This window comes from Eriocheir sinensis, chromosome 10, assembly GCF_024679095.1.
Source record: "Eriocheir sinensis breed Jianghai 21 chromosome 10, ASM2467909v1, whole genome shotgun sequence".
NCBI lineage: Eukaryota > Metazoa > Arthropoda > Malacostraca > Decapoda > Varunidae > Eriocheir > Eriocheir sinensis.
The window spans coordinates 15,658,255-15,681,204 of record NC_066518.1 but is presented as its reverse complement, the minus strand read 5'-3'; the positions used below and the strand labels follow the sequence as shown (position 1 = coordinate 15,681,204).

Below are 22,950 nucleotides of genomic sequence, written 5' to 3'. Positions count from 1 at the left end.
TATAAAAAAAGGAGAGATGAGTGGCCAAAAGAGGCTGCACTATAAAAGGATTGACTCGCGCTTTTACAGACTGGAACCGGCCATTTTTTCACAGTAAAGGAAACAACTTAAGAAATAAAAATAGCCCGCAAGTACTGGTCCTATAAAAGAAAGTAGAGGAGAGGCCAAAAGAGGCTGTACTACAAAAGGATCTACCCGCGATCCCAACAGACTGGGAACCGATCACTGGACACCTCTCAAGACAGCGTAAAGGTCAAACACATCATAAATAAATAAGTAAATAAATGAATGAATAAATACATACAAGGCGTGGCGCTCGGCATATCATTCACCACTGAGACGCTCTGAGTAACGATACAGTAAAAAGAAAAGGCAAGGTCAGGGCGATGACTAAGAGAGGTTTTGTAACGACTATAGAACAGTGTGTGTGTGTGTGTGTGTGTGTGTGTGTGTGTGTGTGTGTGTGTGTGTGTGTGTGTGTGAGCGAGCGACATTCCGTATTTCAGCGTTTTTCATTACACGCAAATGCAAACTCTCGTGCTATAAATAGTCCTGACGTCCCACGCGCGGCCTCAAGAGCTTTCACTGCACGGCAACATTAGCTCCACATGCCAGCTGGTTCGGCGCGCCTGACAGCTGGCCTACAGGACGGCACAACTAAAGTCAAATCCTATTATCATCACTTCCTTATATTTTTCAGAGACTGGGTTCATGTATTAAAAAAAAGCGGCGAAAGAGCTCAATAGAATAGTTAAATGCCACACAATTAACTATGACAAGACCATTACAAGACCCCCGTCTTAAAATTATCCAGTGGGAACCGGAGCAGACGCGTCGGCGGCGGAAGGAAGACCCACCGAGTGAAGCCTCCAGGCGCCGACAGTGACTGGACGCTGCCAGACTCCGCCAGCTCACAGCCCTGGCGGCCGGCAAACACGGCGACCAAGGCGATTTCTCCCCCTCACACACGCCCCAAGGCAAAGAGTCCCTCCCAGGCTTACTAAAGTCTACCTGCCGAGTGTGACTGGAAAGCTAACGCCGCGGCCACCAAGACGAACTCTCACCTACACATGACCCACGGCAAAACCTCTCACTCAGTTTAAATGAAAGACTTCCGATCCCTTTAGACGAGCAGACAAAAATGAAAGAAAGAAACGTGCAGGGAGTCGATGCAAATGCACGTCCTTGACCATCTAATGAACTAAACAAGCCCGTCACGTGACTCATTGACGGTCTGACTGACTGAGTGGCTGGCTGGTACTGTGTCCGACATCGCTTTAGCTGGGTAACACAATACCCCGAGAAAAGTGACATGAATGACTGGCACCGAGTCTGACATGAACTAGACAACACAGCGCCCCGAGAAATGAGTGACATGACTGATTGGCACTGAGTCTGACATGAACTAGACAACACAGCGCCCCGAGAAATGAATGACTGGCACTGTGTCTGACATGAACTAGACAACACAATGCCCCGTGAAATGAGTGACATGAATAACTGGCACAGTGTCTGACATCGCTTTAGGAAGGTAACACAAAGGCCCGAGTTATGAGAGAGAGGTCCATACTCTTATAAACGTACCGGACTCTCATTACGACTATTTCCCAAGGCCACAGAGAAGACTGACCGGCTTTTCATGGGTGGGTTATTTCCCCGTACATAGGGCCAGTTCGACAGTCCAACCCAGCCATTGTAAGCGCCCAAACCGAGCTATATTCTCCACAATGATCCGTTATATCTACTCAATACTAGATATTAGAGAGATTTCCTGTGTCGTTTCCTAAAATTTCCTCCTTTTTATACCAACGCCAAACACCAGACGAGGAATTTTCGTAGTATTTCGTGTTTGGTTGGGGAGCTCACAAACTTGCTGTAGTGGACTGTAAAACTGGCCCATAGTACAGAGGTCGGGTAAAACAATCACCAGCATCACAAAACAGTCCATGGAAATCCCAGCAGCTTCTACGGGAGGCTTTTCAAACGTGTGAACTGAGGCGCCGATGCGTTTAAGAATCCGGCTATGAGGCACGCTCTATCTCGTCGAAAATACACCTTTAGTTTTAAATATGCAATGTTAAGCTCACGATACTAAGTCATATAGTCACCTGTACAGCAATGAATGAGATAACGGGTGTCAGACTTGGCGCTCGCTACGTGTGCTTCCTCCCTTCCCTCTCACGCGATAAGCAACGACTTGACGGCTTGAATTTTTTATTTTATTTCTTCCAAGTCATTGATGGACAGGGACTGATTAACTGATAGGGCTCTCTCTCTCTCTCTCTCTCTCTCTCTCTCTCTCTCTCTCTCTCTCTCTCTCTCTCTCTCTCTCTCTCTCTCTCTCTCTCCTATTTAGAACACTGATCAGCTCTAGATCACTGGCCCGGATCTGAATCTGATCTGGATTCGCTCTGGGTAAATAGAACAAAAAGCGACAGATCAAAACAAAGCGCTCCGCGCTGCAAGGCTTCACGGGCAAACAGGCGGCGGTTCCAGCCCCGCTCAGGCCGAATTCTTTACGTTGACTAGGAGTGGTTACTGTCCCTCCTTGAGCAAGGGGGATGGGGTGTGTGGTGTGTGAGGTCCTGGCAGTACCCAGAGATCGACGATAATGAGCACTTGCTCACGTCGGTGTGGCCTGTATATCTCCCACAATTCCGTTGCGTAATGCTTTTATTTTACATCTTTACTGCCTACGAAACCATTTCTGCAACATCATCTTATCTTACTATATGCTCCTCACTCATTATGGGAGGCGCTCTTGGGTTGTATACTCGAAATAAAGTCGGAGATGCTGAGTGTAACCGCGTGAGAGCTGGACGCAGGTGTCGTCTGCTACAACCCACCTCGGCCTCTGGATCAGGCAGATCAGGATCCGGATCACCCAGATCATGAGAATCCAGATCTCAGTGGTAAATAGAACACGGGTTCTCTTGACAGATCAGTGAACTAAGACGGATCCTTGTAAATAGAAGAGGTAAGCAGAAGGTCGCCGCTGCTATTGTCGCCGTCGAGGAGACCTTCGAGTCCACCCGTGTCCTCAGGCCAAGAAGAGGAGCTCACCAAAGAGTTTTAAATGGTAGCGTAACATGGCGAGTCCTCATGCATACACGCGCCCCCTTTAAAATCAGTCCCAGTCCCAACTTGAGTCTCTAACAATAGCTTCAGCCCTTAAAGGTAGCCCAACATGTATCCGCGGTCCATAAAATCAGCCCAAACTTGTCTTTACTAATACCCCAAGCCTTTAGAGATAGCCCCAAATGCATACACGGGGTTCCTTTCAACCCCCAGCTCTATTTACCAGCCCCAACTTACAAACGATAGCCCCTAGCCTATAATAATAGCCCCCCCCCCACAAAAAAATCTCCGAGTTTTTCATAACACTCTTTCGCCTTAAACACCAGCCTCCAGCCCTTGATAACAGCCTCAGCTCGTATAATATAGCCCAGACCCTTAATAACAGCCCCTAAAACTTCATAGTAGCTTTTACCCCTTGACAGTAGCCTCTAAACCTCAAAAACAGCCCCCAACGCACACACATGACCAGATACTGACATGCGTTCCCCATCACACACACACACACACACACACACACACACACACACACACACACACACTGCCTTCAATACTGTTCCAAGCTATTGAGACGATCACCCGCACACGAGGGAAGCAAAGTAATGCTTTCCGCTCATACCCGCAGACAGCGAAGACAGGCAGCCTCACAACGTCCTCGGCCCACGCGCGTCACACTGCTATGATAACGCCGCCTTACCGGCCCGTCCGCGGCAGCAAGGAAGCCTGTCCGTCACGGGCTCAGGTTGCATGACTGACTGGCCTCGTCACGTGGCGCGAGCATGATTAGTGTATGGGCTGAGGTTGTTTACTCGAAACGATTAAGCAAATGACCGAGGTGCGAATATTGTTGTAAACGGTTGTCTGGGAGGCGGCGAGATGGGCTATCTGGAACACGACTAGCAGGGGCGAGGGTGAGGAGCAGGAAGACGCATGGGGGCGAGTGACACAATTGATGCAGGGGTGGTAGTGGGTGGGGGATGGGTGGGCGAGGAGACAATTTTAAATGTTGCCGTGGGTGGGTGGGTGGGGGGGGGGATTGGCAGAGCAGCAGCAGGTCGCCAGGTATAGGCGCAGCAGACACTCGGTGCACCCACCTGCTGAGTGCAAGCGTCCCGTCCCCAGGCCATTTCGGTGCAGTGGCACTACTCCAGGTACAGCCTCACCGGAGTCCTCCCGTGCAGGTGTACCTGGCCGGTGCTCCTGCACCAACAACAACACACGCACCGCCCACTACATAATGGTCGGTGCAGGCCACGGACATGTTCGTGCTGGAGCACCTGTACAGGGCCAGAGACCGGCAGGTACACACACACTCAGTACACGCAGCACCTTGGGGGGGCAGATGAACCAAGATAACAATGTACCCAAGTACAGAGTGCCATTCACCCATGGTCTGATCACGTCCTGGACTCGTGGTCGCCAGCAAGTTGCCTCCCGGTATGAGCACTGAGCTTATTGGACCGATCTATGGGTATGGCTGGTTGCCCCACACACCATACACTCACCCCACTTGCTCAAGGGGGACAAAAACCGCTTGTCAGAAAAAGAAAAAAAAACTTTAGGCCTAAGAAGGGCGCAAACCTCAATCTGCAAGATGGCAGTACGGCGCATTATCCACTTTTAACCAGAAGTGTGTGTGTGTGTGTGTGTGTTCATAACAGGGACATTAAAAGTGCCCGCTGGGGCGTCCTTGGCCTCGCTGCAGGCGTGAAGGCACCCCAGACAGCGCGGAAGCCACGCCTTCGTTATCCACGGCAAGGTTCCTTCTTGAGGAACCTTGATCCACGGATACTTTTGTCCGGTCACGTCGGAATGACCAGGGTTAAAAGGGGAATGACTGCATCGTAAAAATGAGCTATTTGAGGGGGCTTATCTTGAAAGTTTTTTGTCAATCACTGCTTATCTGATTCTGACTAATTCAAATAAGCATTTCACTTGATCTATCACGAGCATACTCAACTTGTTGATAACAAAATTAGCGTAATTATATACCACACATTTAGAGTGCACGGAATATCTAAAACACGAGTGATGTAACATGAACCACCAAGGGATGAACTGAAACATGACCAGTGACCCAAAAAGCACTCTTTTAACTTTTTTAATTTTCACTTAACAGGTTGGCATCTTTGAATCTATCCCTATAGATGTAAAAACTGCATATTTCATTTCCTCATCTGACTCTCTATCAGCCCTCACTTCCATAGTTCCTTAGTTGGCACTGCTGCTTTGGTTGTTTAACTGTTGTCAGTTTCTATGCACGATGTGACGACCAAGTCCATTTCTTATTCTTCATTTCCAATAGAATATCTTCAATATGTGTCTGTTCCCTAATCCATTATGACTGTATTGTATCTCTACAAGTGCATGCTTTGTATCTCTGCAAGTTATGCACAGCATTTTTCTCTTCCCTCCACTTTCCACGCCTCTTGGCTTTCTCGCTAGATCTTACGTGATGCGACATGTTTCTGACCGGTACGTTAGGATTAACAGGATGCAATGATTGCACATCTTTCTCTTCAAGGAAAATGGGAGTCATAATGCTTAATAAGCTTGTAAGACAACTGCTCTCATATTTTGAGTGATCTCCCTCATTGAATATACATACATATATTATGATGGTATAATGGTGGGTCAGATGATAACTTCAAACACTGCCACATTGATTTACGTCCACTGACAGAGGATCAACACACACAGGAAGGCCCTCTCTTCAATACTTATAATTTCTGTATCTACCTTGAGCTCCAGCTACTTTCCTATTCTAAAACGTAACTTATCAAATAGTCTTTGATCTCTCACACACCATCAGAAACTTAAATTAGGAAGTGAGTGCACTTCCCTTCCACTCCTTTACTCACCTTCTTGAATACATAGTTTACACTACACCAGCCAACTTCCTTTAACTTTTGTTTCCTATAGTCGTACCACCATAAACCTTACCTTTTATTTGCACCAATAACTTCCATCCTCTTCAGGTTATCATTTTTATTCCTAATAAATCCTCCCAAGGAACCCTTCTCAGCTGATACCTGTCTTCTCCCTTACAGGAAACCTAGATATTCATGAAGGAAACAACACTTGCTGTTGTATAAGCTTGTTTGACAGGAACAAAAGAGCAGTGCACTTAATAATCTACAGTTCTAACTTTCAGAGACCAAAGCGTTGAGTGCTGCAGTTCTGCAGATTTGAAATTCCTTGGCAATCATATTAAGGATCAATATACAGACTTACCTTTTGAAAGCTTGTAATAGAGAAAATAAAATAGGGAGGTGCTAATGCTTGCCAGAGATGTCTCCATCACTGTCTACTGATGCCATGACGTAGAGGCTCTGAAGACTTACCTCAATGGAGTCTACGCTGAACAGTTTATGGCCGGGGTTGAAGCTGGGTGCATCACAAGAGCGGTCAGTGCCATGCATGATGGTGTTGGTCTTGACATCATCCTCAGTGGATGGAGCAACATAGTCATCATCATCACTGGTCAGGCCAAGTTCATCCCCATAGCTGGAGTGGACCCACTGCCACAACTCTGTTGCACTCATTTGCTGTTATGGCAGTAAAGCAAAAAATAAATATGTAATGGCATGAAGGACAAAAGAAAAATCAATAGACAAGCAGTTTGTAAAGCATGTGAAGTTTCAACCAATTGTTTCCCACCGTCCTGAACTAAGCTGGGAAAAGAAAGGAAGAAAAACAGTTGTATGGATATCAAAGTTCAGCCATGCATCAAAGCTTCATCTGAAAATGCCTAAATAAACCTCATAAACTCCAAAAAGCAAAATATTTTCAATGAGTAGGAACAAACTATAAAGGCATACCGAATACTGCTGCCACATGAAAACCAACCCAACAAAGACATGTAGATGCTTTTGGAGGCTTCTTCACAGTTTCCAATCTTGATCAAGGGAAGGTTGGTAACAGTCAATATAGAAAGACTAAAGGACATACAGTGTGTGTACAAAATAAATTGTAGGCTGATGGGACTGTGAGGAGCTGCACCCATCCCAATCTCAATTTGCTAATCTGTGTTTATAGTGCCGACAAATTCTTCCTTTCGTTACTCTGTCTCCTCCTCCACAAAACAGCTACGGTACCGCCTTACCAATCACAGCACCCTGACGCCTCAAGTCCTCCACCCCATCAAGGGTTTCACAACTGATGTCAGTGTTACAGTTCTTATTTAAATAAACACAAAGAAAAAAGGAAAAGAAACACCATCGGGCAGCCTGCAGATCTACAGCCGTAATCTCCATCTACACAGACTCTTTGCTGAGCAGATTATCAAATGCAATACAGACAGCAGGAAAATTGATGATGAATAAAATGTAGAAAATGTCTAAAAAGGATGTCATTCACCGGATGAGTATATTTCCACTGACCAAATAGTATATACTGCACGTAACCTGATAAGGCTTATTGGTAAAGAAATTTTAAGGTAATGACCAAGGCTTGTTATTCACACACAGTAAAACAAGAGCACTTCTAGGTGAATGGAAACAACATACTGAGGGTGTGTGGGTGTTGGTGGTGGTGGGCTGGTACGCCTTGTGCCTCCACCTGCAGCCAAGTAGTGGAAGTGTGTTAAAAAGTAATAAAAGAAAGCAATGTACCTAGCTGATACATGCACAAAAAACAGGAGGCGGGAAGAAGATACACACCTGGTCCATGAGAGCATTCTGCCAGATACGAAAGAGCATGAGGTAGGTTTTGTCTCGAGAAGCAAAGGAGGTGAAAAAGTGTTTCTCCCCTTCTGTCCGGATCTCTACAGCGTTAGGAATGACCAGGGCAGTCTTCTCCTTGGTCATGGCCACGATGTCCTTGCTCTTGATGGACACCTGGAGACACAAGGAAATGTTCAAAAGGATTGGATCATGATTCTCAATTCTAAATACAATAATATGATTGTATTAAAAATGGTGGCAGTTTATTTGTTAAAAAGTTAAACGCAAAACTGAAAAGGGTCGTTTCCCTGACTTTTCATAAATGCATCATATCAACATGTTACCACAGAACTTCCTTTCACTAAATATCATTACAATTATGTATAGCCCTAGAGAAAATACAATTGCTCAACACAAAATAAATATCTATGATACTTACAAAAGTTTCCCAGCCAAATATTTTGGAATAGAAGCAAAAGTAGTTTGGCGTGACATAGAGGCGGCCATGAACCAGGATGTCCTTTTGCAGTGCACACGAGTAGTCTAGAAAGAAAACAGACAGTTGGATCAGTTAAAAAATGCCAAAATAAGGAAGTAAGAGTTCACCCTTGTTTATCAATGTGAAATGCACTAATCTTCATTTCTCTTCAAATGAATTAAAAGGAAAACTTATCACATAAGATCTACCTAACCACCCTTCTACCTTGCCACAGCTTCTCCAACCTCCTCAAAGAGTGGGGTTTGGCCTGTTGGTGGCTCAGCATCCAGTATTTGTAACACAATGGTTGGAAGCTAATGTGATATTTGTGATGAGAACACTTACAGAAAGAGTGATCGAAAAACAAAGAAATGTGTTCCTTTGTTTTATTGACTATGAAAAGGCTTTTGATAAAGTAAGGCATGAGGAACTGATGAAGATGCTGGAAGGTCTGGATATTGATGGGAAAGAATTGAGATTAATAAGAAATCTATATTGGAATCAGAAAGCTGCAGTGATGGTGCAGGGAGAGAGAACAGAATACCAGACCATAAGGAGAGGAATAAGGCAGGGATGTGTAATGTCTCCAGATCTGTTTAACCTATATGGGGAGATGATATTGAGGGAGCTGCAGGGGCCTGAGGAAGTCAAGATTGGAGGTTACAACATTAACCATATTAGGTATGCAGATGATACAGTGCTGGTGGCAGACTCTGCAGAAAAGTTGCAGCATCTGTTGGATGTGACGGAGAGGGCGAGCAAGTAGAGGGTTGACTGTTAATATGGGAAAGACCAAGGTGTTGGTGCTATCTAAGGCAAATGCACTCAGAGTGAGAATAGAGATGAGAGGAAGAAGAATAGAACAGGTGTTAAAGTTTTCTTATCTAGGGAGCTTGATAACAGAAGACTGCAGATGTGAAAAGGAAATTAGATTGAGAATTGGCATTGCGAAGAGTGCATTTACGAGGATGAAGGTTTATCTGAGGAATAGAAAGTTGTCTATTGGAATTAGAAAACGGGCAGCAAAAACATTTATATGGTTAACATTGCTGTATGGATGTGAAACTTGGACGGTGCACAGAAAAACGCAAGGAAAGTTGGAAGCAGCTGAAATGTGGTTATGGAGGAGAATTTTGAAGATACCATGGACAGCAAGAAGAACTAATGAGGATGTGCTGAGGCAGTGAGAGTGGTGAGGGAAATGATGACAACAATAAGAATACGACAAATGGGATTTCTCAGACACGTGAAGAGGAGGAATGAGAAGGAGTCTGTGGTGTTGACTGGGATGGTGGAAGGCAGAAGAGCAAGAGGAAGACAAAGAGAGAAATTTATGGATGGTGTGATGAAAGTGGCAGGAGGACATCTTAAGCCTGCTGAGTTGTTGCAGCTAACAAGAGATAGAATCAGGTGGCGCTCCATGGTTGCCGAAGTCCTGGTGGATACAGCACGTCGGTAAGGTAATGTAAGGCTGGAAGCTGCCTGCTTGAAGGGTCCACCCTGTACAATTGGTCAAAGTACCAACGAGTCCTCTACCCATCCATGTCTGATGCCATGTAACCATCCACTGTTCAGATAATGCTTATCTGAGAGCAAGGCTTAGAGTGTAGCTTCTTCTGGGCTTGTATGCAGGTCAAAGATCTGCATTGATATGTCGTTCATCTTCAGACTCGTGACAGAGCTATCCCTCCTGACTGCTATACTAAGTCTAGCAGTGCAGTTTTGGTTTCTGTTACCAGGGACCTGCAATTTCAACTTTCTGGATCTTGTAAAGTTAAGGAGAAAGCTGTTGGTATTCCTGGTATCAGAGAGATGGGGACCAACACATGATGGGGAGCCAGCTCTCTCATTGCTGGCAGTAACAAAGTTCTGCAAAACATTGTGTCCCAAGAAGAGAACTGATCTCATATGAAGTTGGGTTTTGGCAAGGAACATCATTTTCTCCTCAGTTTCCCCATCTCACTGGGAGCACACACTGTAATAAGAGACTTGAAGTGCAAGGTGTACTTCAGCCTCACTTGAATTACATGCAGGTCAACTCAAATAACCTCCAAAACAAATGGCAGCAGTTAGCTGGAGATGTCTTAAGCTAACCCCCTTAGAAGTGAAGAGGTTAAAGAGAGCTTGAACTCACCAACAATCAGTCTTTCATCTGATGGCAGATCCTTGAAGAGCCTCTTCAGGTCTTCTGATCTGCTCTTGTAAGTAGGATTCAACATCTTGTACCATGCCTTGTTGCTCTTCTTGTCACTCGACCGTGACTCTTTCCTCTCCTTGCCAATCACACCATTGATGTTGCTGCCAATCTCAGGGGTGCGAGGAGCCTCCACTGACCGGCTGGACTCTGAAGACCTGCTCACTGAGTCAGGCTGGAAGGATTGCAAGACATAGAGCATCGTCCTTGTTTGCAAATTATGTTTTTTGTAAACTTATTGATAGCTATAGTTATATAGTGATACTTAAGTAAAAGTAAGGCAAATGTTAACAAGATACACTTACCAATCTGTCGTTTGGTTGTTGTTCGAAGGATGCCTCTGTGATGGACCGCTCAATGCTTCCCTCCCTGGAGATGACACCACAGCTGTCATTCTTGGTGGACCGTTCCTCAAAGCTATCGCAGGAGGTCTGACGGGGCATGAGTGTTGGGCTTGGCTTGGGGCTCGGGGCCGGGCTATGACTGCAAAGACACAGTGAACTTGATATTAGGAGAGTGACCTTTTTACAAACAATTCCTGCTATGAAGTAGCAGCTGTTTTTTATAATAGTTTTCTTGCTTTCATTTCCTTTATTTGTTACTAATAATTTATGGGATCTAAGTTTTTAATATGTGAGTCAACCATTGTCAGGAACACTTTCAAATGTGATGAACTCTGCACACACTCGTTAGGTTTGTATTACAAGACACCATTGGGAATTAGACATCAAAGACAAAGGTCTCCAACAATCACATATTGAGTCTTCAGTTTGAAAACAAAACTCAAACGATAATTTTTTTCATGCTTTGTTTAAAATCAAATATAAAATCAATGACAAAATGATTAGCCAAGCACATGACTGTCCACTTGGGTTTACCTGACAGCCTCTGCCAGCTAGCTAGCAGACCCTGCAGTGTGCCTTGCAGCTTTGTCAAGCTTGGACAAAATAAGAGTATTCTGAGCCATAGGCAGTGCCCTGAAGACTGAATACCCTGCAGTAAATTTAACATGTAAACTACATGATGATCAAGAAGGCATAAAAAAGGCCAACTAGGCCATAACAAGGCTTTCAGAAAATAATAGTATTCCAGAATAGATGCTGCCATGTTACATTTCTGGGGTGTTTACGTGAAAATCTATTTCTATTATGCATGTGATGACTGCTTCAACACTTCTGAAACTTGCTACCTGTGCCACAAAACAGTTTACAGATTAACAAACTGTTTTGGTCTAATATCTTGTACTTCAAGGTGTCTCTACAGGTTGTATAACTCAGTGGAAGCTTGACACCTTGGGCACTCAACTTTTAATCATGTGTCAATGTATCTAGAGAGAGCTAGGCATTGAGAGACATGTATCAGTTGTTTGCACTCAAAAGATGAAGATGTCAATGTCATGAATAATATGGAAGAGGTGGTCAGAGTTGCATAGTAATTCTGTACTGAACTGAACAATAATCAGGGTAGGTATGAGTGTAGTAATGAAGAGAGTGAAGAAATGAACATGAAAGTTTGCAGTGTAACAATAGATAAAGTGAAGGAAGATTTGAAGAGAATGAGTTGGGGTGAAGCAGATGGCCTAACCATACGCCTAATCAAAGATCCAGGAAACTAGTTAGACTTTCTAAAGCCTGGAAGAATGCCACCATTTTATGATTCACAAAATAAAAGGTGACATGGCTTAACCCCTTGATTGTGAATTTCCTACCAGAAGACAGCTACAGGAATGGAACAAAAAGTGGTTGCTACAATTCAATGAGGAAAAATGTAAAGTCCTGCAACTTGGGAGGGGATATCCAGCACACCAATACCACATGGGAAACACTCCACTATCCACCGCAAAGGTAGAGAAAGACCTGGGACTATATGTTACCAGGCTACCAATGAAAGCCAAATCCGTGCCAATCACAGCAGATGGGTTAAATAACTACCAATCAATTAACTACTTCCTGTAACCTAAAAACTTTTCACTAAGGAGACAGCAAACATAATAGATGCAGCACTACACGCTAACCAGCCAAGGGAACAAGCTGGATCTCACAGTGGGTATTCAACTAGCGAAAAATCAGCAAGTACGATAAAATACTATGCATGACTTATCTGACCTATGATAAAAATATCTGATTCAGTTAAAACTTCAGCAATTTGCAAGCACTCAGGAGGCACAGAAGGGCATGGATGATCTGTACATAAAGGTGTTGGAGGATACTTAAAGAGACACCACAGCAGCCATTAAACTCCACAAAGAAATGAGGAAATACCAATTAAGAAAGGGAAAGGTAAGGTGACACAGTACCTCCAAAATAATTCACAGGTTTCCTACAAGAATCTAACAGAGTGGCAACCCAGGATTGTAGAAGTCAGAGCAGACAGAGAACCAGACAGAGAGAGATGAAAAAAAAATTGACTCTTTCCCAGAGTGAACTTGGTAATGACTGCTGCTGATGATGATGATAAGTGTGCCAAGGAATCTGTCGACTTAATCTATGGTCAGTGTCATATTACTTTAAGATTTAGCTGATACTTTCCTCAGAGATCATGTTCACAGCTCAAATCAATAAACTAACATGCATATCATAATAATATAATCAAACAGAAAATACCTTTTGCCGTAAACATTGTTGCCTATTGATAACTAAGCCATTCAGCCGCTAGTAAGTAAGGTTTCCAGTAATATAGTCGTGACAAGGCCCACGGCTGATGCGAGGGTGGAGTGTGTCATCCCTCTCCACCACTCCACAAAGCCGGCCAGTAATGGAACAGAAGCAGCAGCAAGGCCAGACCTCTTCTCCATTCCCTTCACTTTGGTTGAATACTTAAAATTGATTTCTCTTTCCTCTTCTTGTGTCATGAATTTGAAAATGAAAGGGAATATGCTAAGGTACGTGGATGGTTGGCATTCATTGTGAGGTCAGACTAGCTTAAACATTTTCTTTGCAATCATGTGAACCATACTCGACTAAGCCACTGATAAACGGCAAGAATTGGAAGGAAACACGCCTATATATTTCCCTAACTTAACCTAACCTAACCTATATTTAACTGAGCACTATCAAACATCGAAAGCATGAAAACTTTTGGAAATGTGGACTAACTAAATAGAAGATAAAATGAATCCCAAGCTACAGTTCCCTGGTAAACAAGCACCCTTGATAAGTGACAGACACATCCCACAGAGGCATCACAACCCTCAATGCTTTACCTGAATCTACCCTCGCCATTTTCCGTTGGGGTGGGCAGGGTCACGTGTGTGATGGGAGGAATCCCAGAGAGGTCAAGTGGTGCCAGGCCCCCAAGTCCCCCGGTGGAGTGACCCAAGGAGGCACTGGGGTCGGCGGTGATGGGGGAGGTGCTGGGGGAGGTGGTTGATGGTGCCTCAGAGGCGTGGTGGACGCAGTTTGAGGAAGAATGGTCAGCCCCGGGGAGACTGGTGCCGTTGTGTCCAGCAGGGAGTGTGTTGAGGGTGGCCGAAGAGGAAGGAGACTGAGCTTGCTGCATTCCAACATGATAAGAGGAGTTTGTGGAAGCAGATGAAGAAGAGGAGGTAGAACATATGGTAAAAGTAGAAGCAGCAGCAGCAGCAGAAGCGGTAATAGCAGCAGGAGACTGGGTTGCATTAACCATGCCAGCGGAAACAATGTTGGTGGTAGGAAGAGGGTAGGCCGACACAGACGACACTAGGCGGTGAGGGTTGCTGGGAGCCTCACGCAAGCCACTGCCACCACCACCTTCGTCATCGCCTTCCTCCAGGGGCGGCTGAAGGATGCTCCCGCTGGAGGAGCTGCTCAGAAAGATGTTCTCAGCAGACTTCCACCTGCAAAGCAACAAGGTATTTAGACTAACACAATTATTTGATACTTCCTGAATAATGAAAAAGCAACAAGGTATTTAGACTAGCACCAATACTTTATGCCTCCTGAATAATTAATATATGTATATACATGCAAAAGCATGTAAAAAATATATTGATGTACGTATTATGGTATCTTTTTTTTAATAGGAGTAGGATTTTTTTTTCCCCGGATTCACCACTTGGACAGCCTTCTATTACCATAACACACACACACACACACACACACGCACACAGTAGTAGTAATAGTAGTAGTGGTAGAAGCAGTAGTAGTATCAATAGTAGTAGTAATAATAATAATAATAATAATAATAATAATAATAATAATAATAATAATAATAATAATAATAATAATAATAATAATAATAATAATAATAATAATAATAAAAATATCTAAATAAATAACGTATCCTATAAGCTGAGCCACATACAGTCTATCACAAACTAGCACGAATGGTTGCAGAACTTTCCCTAGCGCGGTAGGCTCACAAACCCCTCGTCACGTCCTGTTCATAGTGGCGGTTGGGGCTGCAGCGGGGGAGCCTTTCATCAGCTATCCACTTCCGTGTTGCCCGCCAGCTCAGCGTCCGCGGCAGAGAGGCGGAACAGACTCGTGATGCTGTTTGCTCTGGCCGGGAGCATCGGGTAGCGGCGACCTTTGCTGCCCACCACTCTGAGCTTCCTATGCACAGCGACCTCACGATCAGAAACGCGTCTCATTTTGTCAGGTGGAAATGTAAAGCACAGTCGAGGTCCTAGTTTAGTCAGTATACCACTTTTAAACCTCCCTGGTAGGCCTACAGTCCGACATGCGTTACCCAGCGATCTACCTCTCACAAGCACTGTCTCGATGTTAGGCGGACAAGACAAGACCCAACGATTACCTGATGCCTACCCAAGTACTTGAAATCCTCGCGACGTGCTACATACACCGTGACCTCCTATCTCAATCCCTCTCTAAACAAAAACTGGGAACCACTGAACGTGCTACCCCATGACCTCCGTATCACACACTTGTCCCCCGATAGCAGGCGGTGGAGTTATCAGCTGAGGGCGAGAGACTGCCTTTGCTGCGGCTGTTGAAGTGCTGTTGATTAATCACGATATAGACGCAATGAGGCACAGCTTACGAGCACTACGTATATTTTGATGTTTGATATGCATGGGAACGAAACAGTTGTAGGATTCTTTTTCTTTATACTGAAACGTAGAATTACTTTTTTAGTTGGTAATAGTGTGACGGAAATTTACCATGAAAGCAGTAGTCGAAAGTGAAGAAGTATATGACATTCTAATACGGTGGAAAAAATAAATAGAAGCTGCTGATGTCTTTTTGAGTTGGAAATAAAGGACATCTCTTAGTAAGGGATAGCTGGGAATGCGGTTATATGACCTTTTATTCCAACGTAGTATTACTTTTTAGTTGGTAATAGTATGACGCATATATATCATGTGGGTGTCATCGAAAGTGAAGTTTATGACTCAATTAAATCGAAAAGCTACTGATGTTTTTTGAGTTTGAAATACTTCACATCTATTTGCAAGGGAGAGCTGGGAATACGGGCGCAAAAACACACACACATCGGAAACGGTCTCATGATGTCCACCCCAGCACCACACACCCTGCTCAAGGCCGTCACGACACCCATCCCTCTAGCGACCTTGGTAATGCACGCCGCGACATGGAACACCTGCTATGGGCCACCAAGAGCACTGAGACGCGTAAATATAATCCGATCTCATGTCCAATGACAAGTTCTAGAGATCAACTTCCTGATTCCAAGTGCCAATAAAGATAAGGGCTGCTTGAGACATACACATAGTGAACACTGAATCCTGAGAAACAGATGACCAAGGAAAGAAAGCAACATAAAAAGAGACAGGCCAATGATAAGTTCAAGAAGGCAACTTCCTGACTCCAAGTGCCAATAAAATAAAGGTTGCTAGAGACACGGCCCATAGCAGACAGTGAACCTTGACCAGCAGAGAACCAAAGAAAGAAAGCAAGAGAAGAATAGAAGAAGCCAATGATGACTTCTGGAGAGCAACTTCCTGACTCCAAGTACCCATAAAGATAACATGATAAACACACGATCCATAGCATACAATAAGAACATAAGAACATAGGAGTCTGCAAAAGGCCGGTAGGCCTGTACGAGGCAACTCCTTTGAACCTAAGCTCCCGTGAATCTAACCCCACCTAATATCGCTGTCCATGAATTTATCTAATCTATTTTTGAATGTGACAATTGTATTGGCACTCACCACATGACTGCTAAGCCTATTCCACTCATTCACCACTCTGTTAGTAAACCAATTTTTGCCTATGTCCCTGTTGAATCTGAATTTATCCAGTTTAAAGCCATTACTAAGTGTCCTACCCGGTTCTCTTACCAACAAAACCTTATGAATATCCCCCTTATTAAAGCCCTTCATCCATTTATAAACCTCGATCATGAACACTGACAAACTGAAAACTAGGAAAGGAAAGCAAGAAAAGAAGAATAAGACCAATAACAACTTCTAGAGTGTATATAACTTTCTAACTCCAAGTACCCATAAAGATAACAGATGATAAACACACGATCCAATGAACCCTGACAAACAGAAAACCAGGGAAGGAAAACAACCAGAGGAGGAAGGGAAGTTCGTGGTTATCCCCAGCAAAAAAGGGGCAGAAGTTACCGTCCTTTCCCGGCAGTAAGCGGTGGTGCCAGCTGTAATTTGGCAAGCAAGCAAGCACGCCAGGCTATGTATGACCCCTCTACGTATGTGGCATGCCAGCAAGCTTGTGCGCTGGTAAAACAATCCCAGGCTGGTTGGTAATTTAAGTTTTGTGTGAGTGTGTGTGTGTGTGTGTGTGTGTGTGTGTGTGTGTGTGTGTGTACTATCCTACAATTCAATATCCAGTATCAAGAAAACAACAAAAATAACAGAAACAATTAAAGAGAGAGAGAGTGTGTGTGTGCGTGTTGCAGCATCCGCGGGAGATTCCTCGATACTACACCGTAAAAAAAGAAAAAAAAAAGAAAGAAAGTCCACATCATGCTAACTGACTTAACTTGTGGCGAAGTAAGTTCCCAGGAGGAGGAGGAGGAGGAGGAGGAGGAGGAGGTAAAAGAAAAAAAAAGATAGAGGAGGAAAAGAAGCAGACTATAATAACAATGACAAATATAAGTAATAGTAGTGGTAGTAGTAGAGATAGTAGTAGTAGTAGTAGTAGTAGTAGTAGTAGTAGTAGTAGTAGTAGTAGTAAAAGTGGCAGTAATGCTAACAACACTAATAAACCCCAAAATAACAATAGTAATAACAACAACAGTATAATAACAACAATAACACCAAAGGATGACAGCACACAAAGTCCCAGGATCATCCCTCGGACAAAAGTGTGTTAGACGCATGGGCGGGCAAGAAGACAGATAACACGTGCCCTGCGGGAGCAAGTGAATGACGCAAGACAACTAACATAACAAACGGAGCAGCTGTAAACTGGACCCAACCGGACCTCCGACGGCTCTGCGATTTCGACAGACAGGTAATAAAAGGGAACAACAGAATACGAACGTTGAGAAAGAGAGGAAGGCGAGGATGAGAACTGAGGTGAAGGAGGACATGGGAAGGAGTGAAGAAAGGGGGGGGGGAGGGAAGGAAGAACAAAGGAGGGCGTGAGGAAGAATTAAAGTGACATAGGAGGAGAAGGAGGAGGAGGAGGAGGAGGAGGAGGAGGAGAAAGAGCTAAGACAGAGTCAAGGAGGTGGCTTACGAGGATAGGGATGAAAGTGAAGAGGAGGAGGAGGAGGGAAGCACGACGAAGAATTAAGGAGGCAGAGGAGGGAAGTGCGAGGAAGGAGTCGAGGAGGAGGAGGAGAGGAGGAGGTGTATAAAGGAGGACGGAATTGCAAGTCAGAATCAAGGAGGCAGAAGATGAGGCAGCGGAGGAGGAGAAGGAAAGGAAGGAAGGAAGGATGGAAGGCTCGCGACACGGCCCACCTCAAGAGTCCGCGAGTGTGGTTCAAGTGAGTCTCGATCAATACGCGGACACCACCACCATCACTACCCACTACTACTACTACTACAACCACCACCACCACTAATACACATCAATTAATATTCAAGATCAAGAGATTATAAAAAAGATATATGGTTGGTATTTTTACAAGACCCTTCCGCCTCTCACATCAACTATTTCCAAAGTTCAAAAAGGATATCAGTCGAGTTCTCATGAGTGCTTTTTTAGGTGCATGATACAGAAGAATGATCAAACTACCACCAGGGTCATAAAAGTACCCCCGGGAATGCTTAGAACTCCCACGAAAGCCTTGTCAAATATGTGTGCGTGGGCGCCGAGAGGTTTAATAATACGGTCCTATGATAATGTCCTTCCGGGGTAGAGTGACATGCGACTCTCGGTACAACCAGACGAAAAAGGGATCAAGCCGCCGCCTATTGTGTTCTCTCTCTCTCTCTCTCTCTCTCTCTCTCTCTCTCTCTCTCTCTCTCTCTCTCTCTCTCTCCTGGCTGTCCTACTTTCTTTTTTATCACTTCGCTTCGCCCCGCCCGTCTCAGTCTCCAATACCTACACGCCACCTTGCCCGCTCCACCCCGCCCCACCCCGACCCAACCAGACCCGTCCCGTTCTGCCCCGCCCTGCCCTGCCCTATACTCGGAACTGGGATCCTAACGTGTGTGTGTGTGTGTGTGTGTGTGTGTGTGTCGCCCTTCACGTCGTCCCATGGATCTTACGTTGCAGGACTAATGTTATTTTACCCGACCAGACAATCTAATGAGTTATATATAAAACCGCAACAATTTGGAAGTAAAATAATTCACAACAAAATCTAATACAAATAGCAACATAAGCTTAACACACCGATGAATTTAAACAAGGTCACTGAAACTATCAATCGAGATCCATTCAACCAGCTACGCGAATATATGCGAGAGGCAGCCGGAGAATCGTCTGAGCTGGCGTGAAATGGTATGCACGAACAGCCTTCCTCTAGCGCTCCGGCTGGGACACGCGGGTACATGTGCAGTTCATACGTTGGCAACCTGACTGGAGTAAGTGCAGCGCCGTGAAAATGGGAAAACGGTTGCATGTGGTGGAGAGAAGACAGCTGAAGCCCGAGCGACAGCTTTGCGAGTCCTTGGAGAGAGAGCCAAAAGGTGGGGAGCGTCGCCCGCGGAGAAAGTGGTGGTCTACCGTGAGCCAGGGTCAAAGGAATTCCCTTGGCCCTGCCGTGAGCTGCCCGTCTCTCCCGTACCGTGATAACCGAGATTCCGGCTGTCTTCATCCCGCCTCGCCGGTGCCGCGACAAGGGAAGGGTGGCGGAGGAGGGAAAGGTAGGGAGGCGAAAGGGAAGGAAAGGAAGGGTAAGTAGAAGAGGAGGAAAGAGAGACAAAGGGGAAGGAAAGGGAGCCGAAAGGAAAAGGATAAGGGAACGTTACGGGATGATGATGCTGTTTGGATCGCGCTGCCAGGCTTCACGGTCTGACGGGGCGGCGGTTCGAGCCCGCTCAGGCCGGATTCTTTCCGTTGACTAAGACTGGTTACTGTCCCCCCTTGAGCAAGGGGGATGGGGTGTGTGGTGTGTGAGGTCCTGGCAGTATCCAGAGATCGACGATAAAGAGCACTTGCTCATGTCGGAAGGGTACCTGCTGGCGTTTACGAGTCCAACACGTGATCAGGCCGTGGTGAATTACACACACTACCCACGGATAAATACTACAATGGCAAGGGCGGCTAAACTTCCTTCTTCAACGAGTCTTGCATCACTAGTGTTTTTTGTCGGTATATAAAACCAGCCTGCGAGAGCCAAGCTGACTTATGAAACACGGAAACTCTCTCTCCTAGGATACGCATGAGTTCGCGACAGGCACTGATGCGTTTCCATGAGGTGAGGTGAGGATATGAACTGGGGTGAAGGAGGACAAGGGAAGGGAAGAAGAAAGGAAGGAAGAAGGCGTGAGGAAGAATTAAAGAAAGTGTATGGGAATGCATGCTTTTAACACTGCTTAATCTTGTGGTCGTATAAGAAGCTACACACTGCATGGGTCACGGCTTCTACAGTACTAAATACCTGGTAGTGAGAGGCGTATACAGCTCTTGGTATACCGTCATTAGGAGGCTTCAACAAGGTCGTGCGTGGAGGAGAGGCGACGAGGCTTGCAAGAAAACTAAATCTCGGGGAGGAAAGTTTAGAGAACATTGCCTTGTCTTATCTCCGTCACCGGGAAGTGAAGCAACGTTGTCTCCTGTTTTGTATTTATACCGAGAACTACCGTAGATTTCGACACCCCTAAGGCAGCAGCAGCAGTATTAGTATTAGTATCTGTATTAGTAGTAGTAGTAATAGTCCTCCCTCCCTAATGAAATAGTGTGTAATCTTGTGGCATGTATCGAGCCCAAGCGCATCTCTCTCCTGTTTTATCTCTATACCGAGAGCTTGCGTGAATTTCGACAGCAGCAGCAGTATTAGTATTAGTTTAAGTATTAGAAGTAGCAGTAATAACCTCCCATCCCTTGAAAAATAGTGTATAATTCTAAGGTATTTCACTACCCCAAGCGCATTTCTCTCCATGCAGTATTAGTATCAGTATTAGTATTAGCAGAAGTAGTAATAGACCCCAATCCCTTTAAAAATAAGTGTATAATCTTATGGCATTAAACGAGCCCAACCGTATCTCATCTCTCCCCATGCAGGGTCACGGCCCAGCCACCTTTACGGGTAGACTGGGAACGGTGTGGCAATATACGTTACGCAAGTACATCGATGCCACTTGTTTTGGTGAGGCGGAAATGGAGGAGGACCATGCACTGAAGGCACTGGCTCCCACTGGCACTAGCAGAGGCGTGGAGGATTTCTTCTTCCTTTTTTCTCTACTCGATTTAAAAGGTTCCATACATACCTATCTGGACGTGCTTGCCTTGATCTACTAACGGCGGCTCTCTATTGTGTTCAGTCTCCGTTCAGGCCCATCGCCCGTACTCACAAACCTTACGGGGCAAACACACTTACATTCGACAATGCTTTCGTAGGGGCTGTAGGCATTTGCAGGGATAGTTTTATGACCCTGGTGGTAGTTTAGCTCATCTTGTGTACCATGAACGTGAAGAAACACTCATTAGAACCCGATTCATCTCCTTTTCGGCCTTTGGAAATAGTTGATGTGAGTGCCTTATACTCAGATGCTTTCGGCTCTCACAACAAATATCTCCAAAAGCCACAAAGGAGGGTAGTCGGGTTCTATAGTGAGTGTTGCCAAACTATAACTAGATTCATAAAACAACCCATGGAAATACCCACATCATCTACGAAAGTTATACGAAATGTGTGTGTGTGTGTGTGTGTGTGTGTGTGTGTGTGTGTGTGTGTGTGTGTGTGTGTGTGTGTGTGTGTGTGTGTGCCCCGAAATGTTAGAGAATATGGACCCAGGATCGGTAGGTCATTTTACACTCCTTCGTCACGTCTTCTTTAATCTAATGCCACCTCGAAGAACAAAGGCCTAAATACCTTGCTCTATCTCTGCCAGGTTATCGCTACCACCATAATGCTCAAGACGGATGGCGTGGCACCGAACAGCAAACTTCCCTCTGTTGGAAAAGTACAGTTTTCGGCGGTGGCGTGAAGCGCACGTGCTGGTTTACGGTCTTGACGGCACGGTTGGCTGGCAGGGTAGCGATCTAGCCAGCCTGCCGAGGGAGTGTCCGTGAAGGGAGGGAGTGGCGGGTGTTACTTCGTTACCTCTAACTAGGAGCTCCTTGACGGGTCACGCTCGCTTTGTTGTATCTTCTAACTTGTCCTATTTTAAAAGACTTGGTTCCGGCGTTCAGTGAGAAAAGCGGCGGATATCAGCCATGTAAGCAAGGCATAAATATGGATCAAAAATAATAATCAACGATAAATCAAGATAAACACGACAGTTCACTCCACAGTCTGATAAACAACTGAGGTAAAGCTTATCGCTGTAATAATTTAAGTATGCTTCACGTGACTAACAGCATTGGAAGTTTCTTAACTGATAACGGTGACTGATGAGAGAGAGAGAGAGAGAGAGAGAGAGAGAGAGAGAGAGAGAGAGAGAGAGAGAGAGAGAGAGAGAGAGAGAGAGAGAGAGAGAGAGAGAGAGAGAGAGAGAGAGAGAGAGAGAGAGAGAGAGAGAGAGAATTACAATATTTGCTCGAGTGAACACGGAGAGGAACAGAGGCAAGGATGGAATTTAAAACACACACACACACACACACACACACACACACACACACACACACACACACACACACACACACACACACACACTAAAACTAAAAGCATAAAACAGAAAACTTGTGTTGAATAAATCAGATAGTTTGAACAAAGAGAATAGAATGACCTTAACCAACACACACACACACACACACACACACACACACACACACACACAGAGACAGACAGACAGACAGACAGACAGACAGACAGACAGACAGACAGACAGACAGACAGACAGACAGACAGACAGACAGACAGACAGACAGACAGACACACACACACACACACACACACACACACACACACACACACACACACACAGAATGTCGGCAAGAAAGTCAAATATAACCGTAGGAACAAAGGGCAAGAAAAAAAAAAAAAACTGTCGTTGATAAGATAAGCTCGGCAAGGCAACTAGAAAGAATAGAGGAGGAGGAGGAGGA

General features: G+C 45.0%; 1 protein-coding gene across 5 annotated transcripts in view; it reads right to left on the bottom strand.

The window, feature by feature from the left end:
* LOC126996636 (protein Aster-B-like) overlaps positions 1-22,950 on the bottom strand; it is an 84,806-nt gene that overhangs the window by 32,602 nt on the left and 29,254 nt on the right. For 4 of the 5 annotated variants that reach the window (XM_050857320.1, XM_050857319.1, XM_050857321.1 and 1 more), the window contains 6 exons: positions 13,614-14,225; positions 10,717-10,894; positions 10,352-10,586; positions 8,179-8,282; positions 7,737-7,913; positions 6,420-6,623 (listed from right to left, as the gene is read on the bottom strand). In XM_050857320.1, coding sequence (XP_050713277.1) covers positions 6,420-6,623; positions 7,737-7,913; positions 8,179-8,282; positions 10,352-10,586; positions 10,717-10,894; positions 13,614-14,225 — 1,510 coding nt within the window. Of the gene's footprint in view, positions 1-6,419; positions 6,624-7,736; positions 7,914-8,178; positions 8,283-10,351; positions 10,587-10,716; positions 10,895-13,613; positions 14,226-20,341; positions 20,620-22,950 lie in introns of those variants that run through there. The other variant, XM_050857323.1, reaches the window with a different exon arrangement.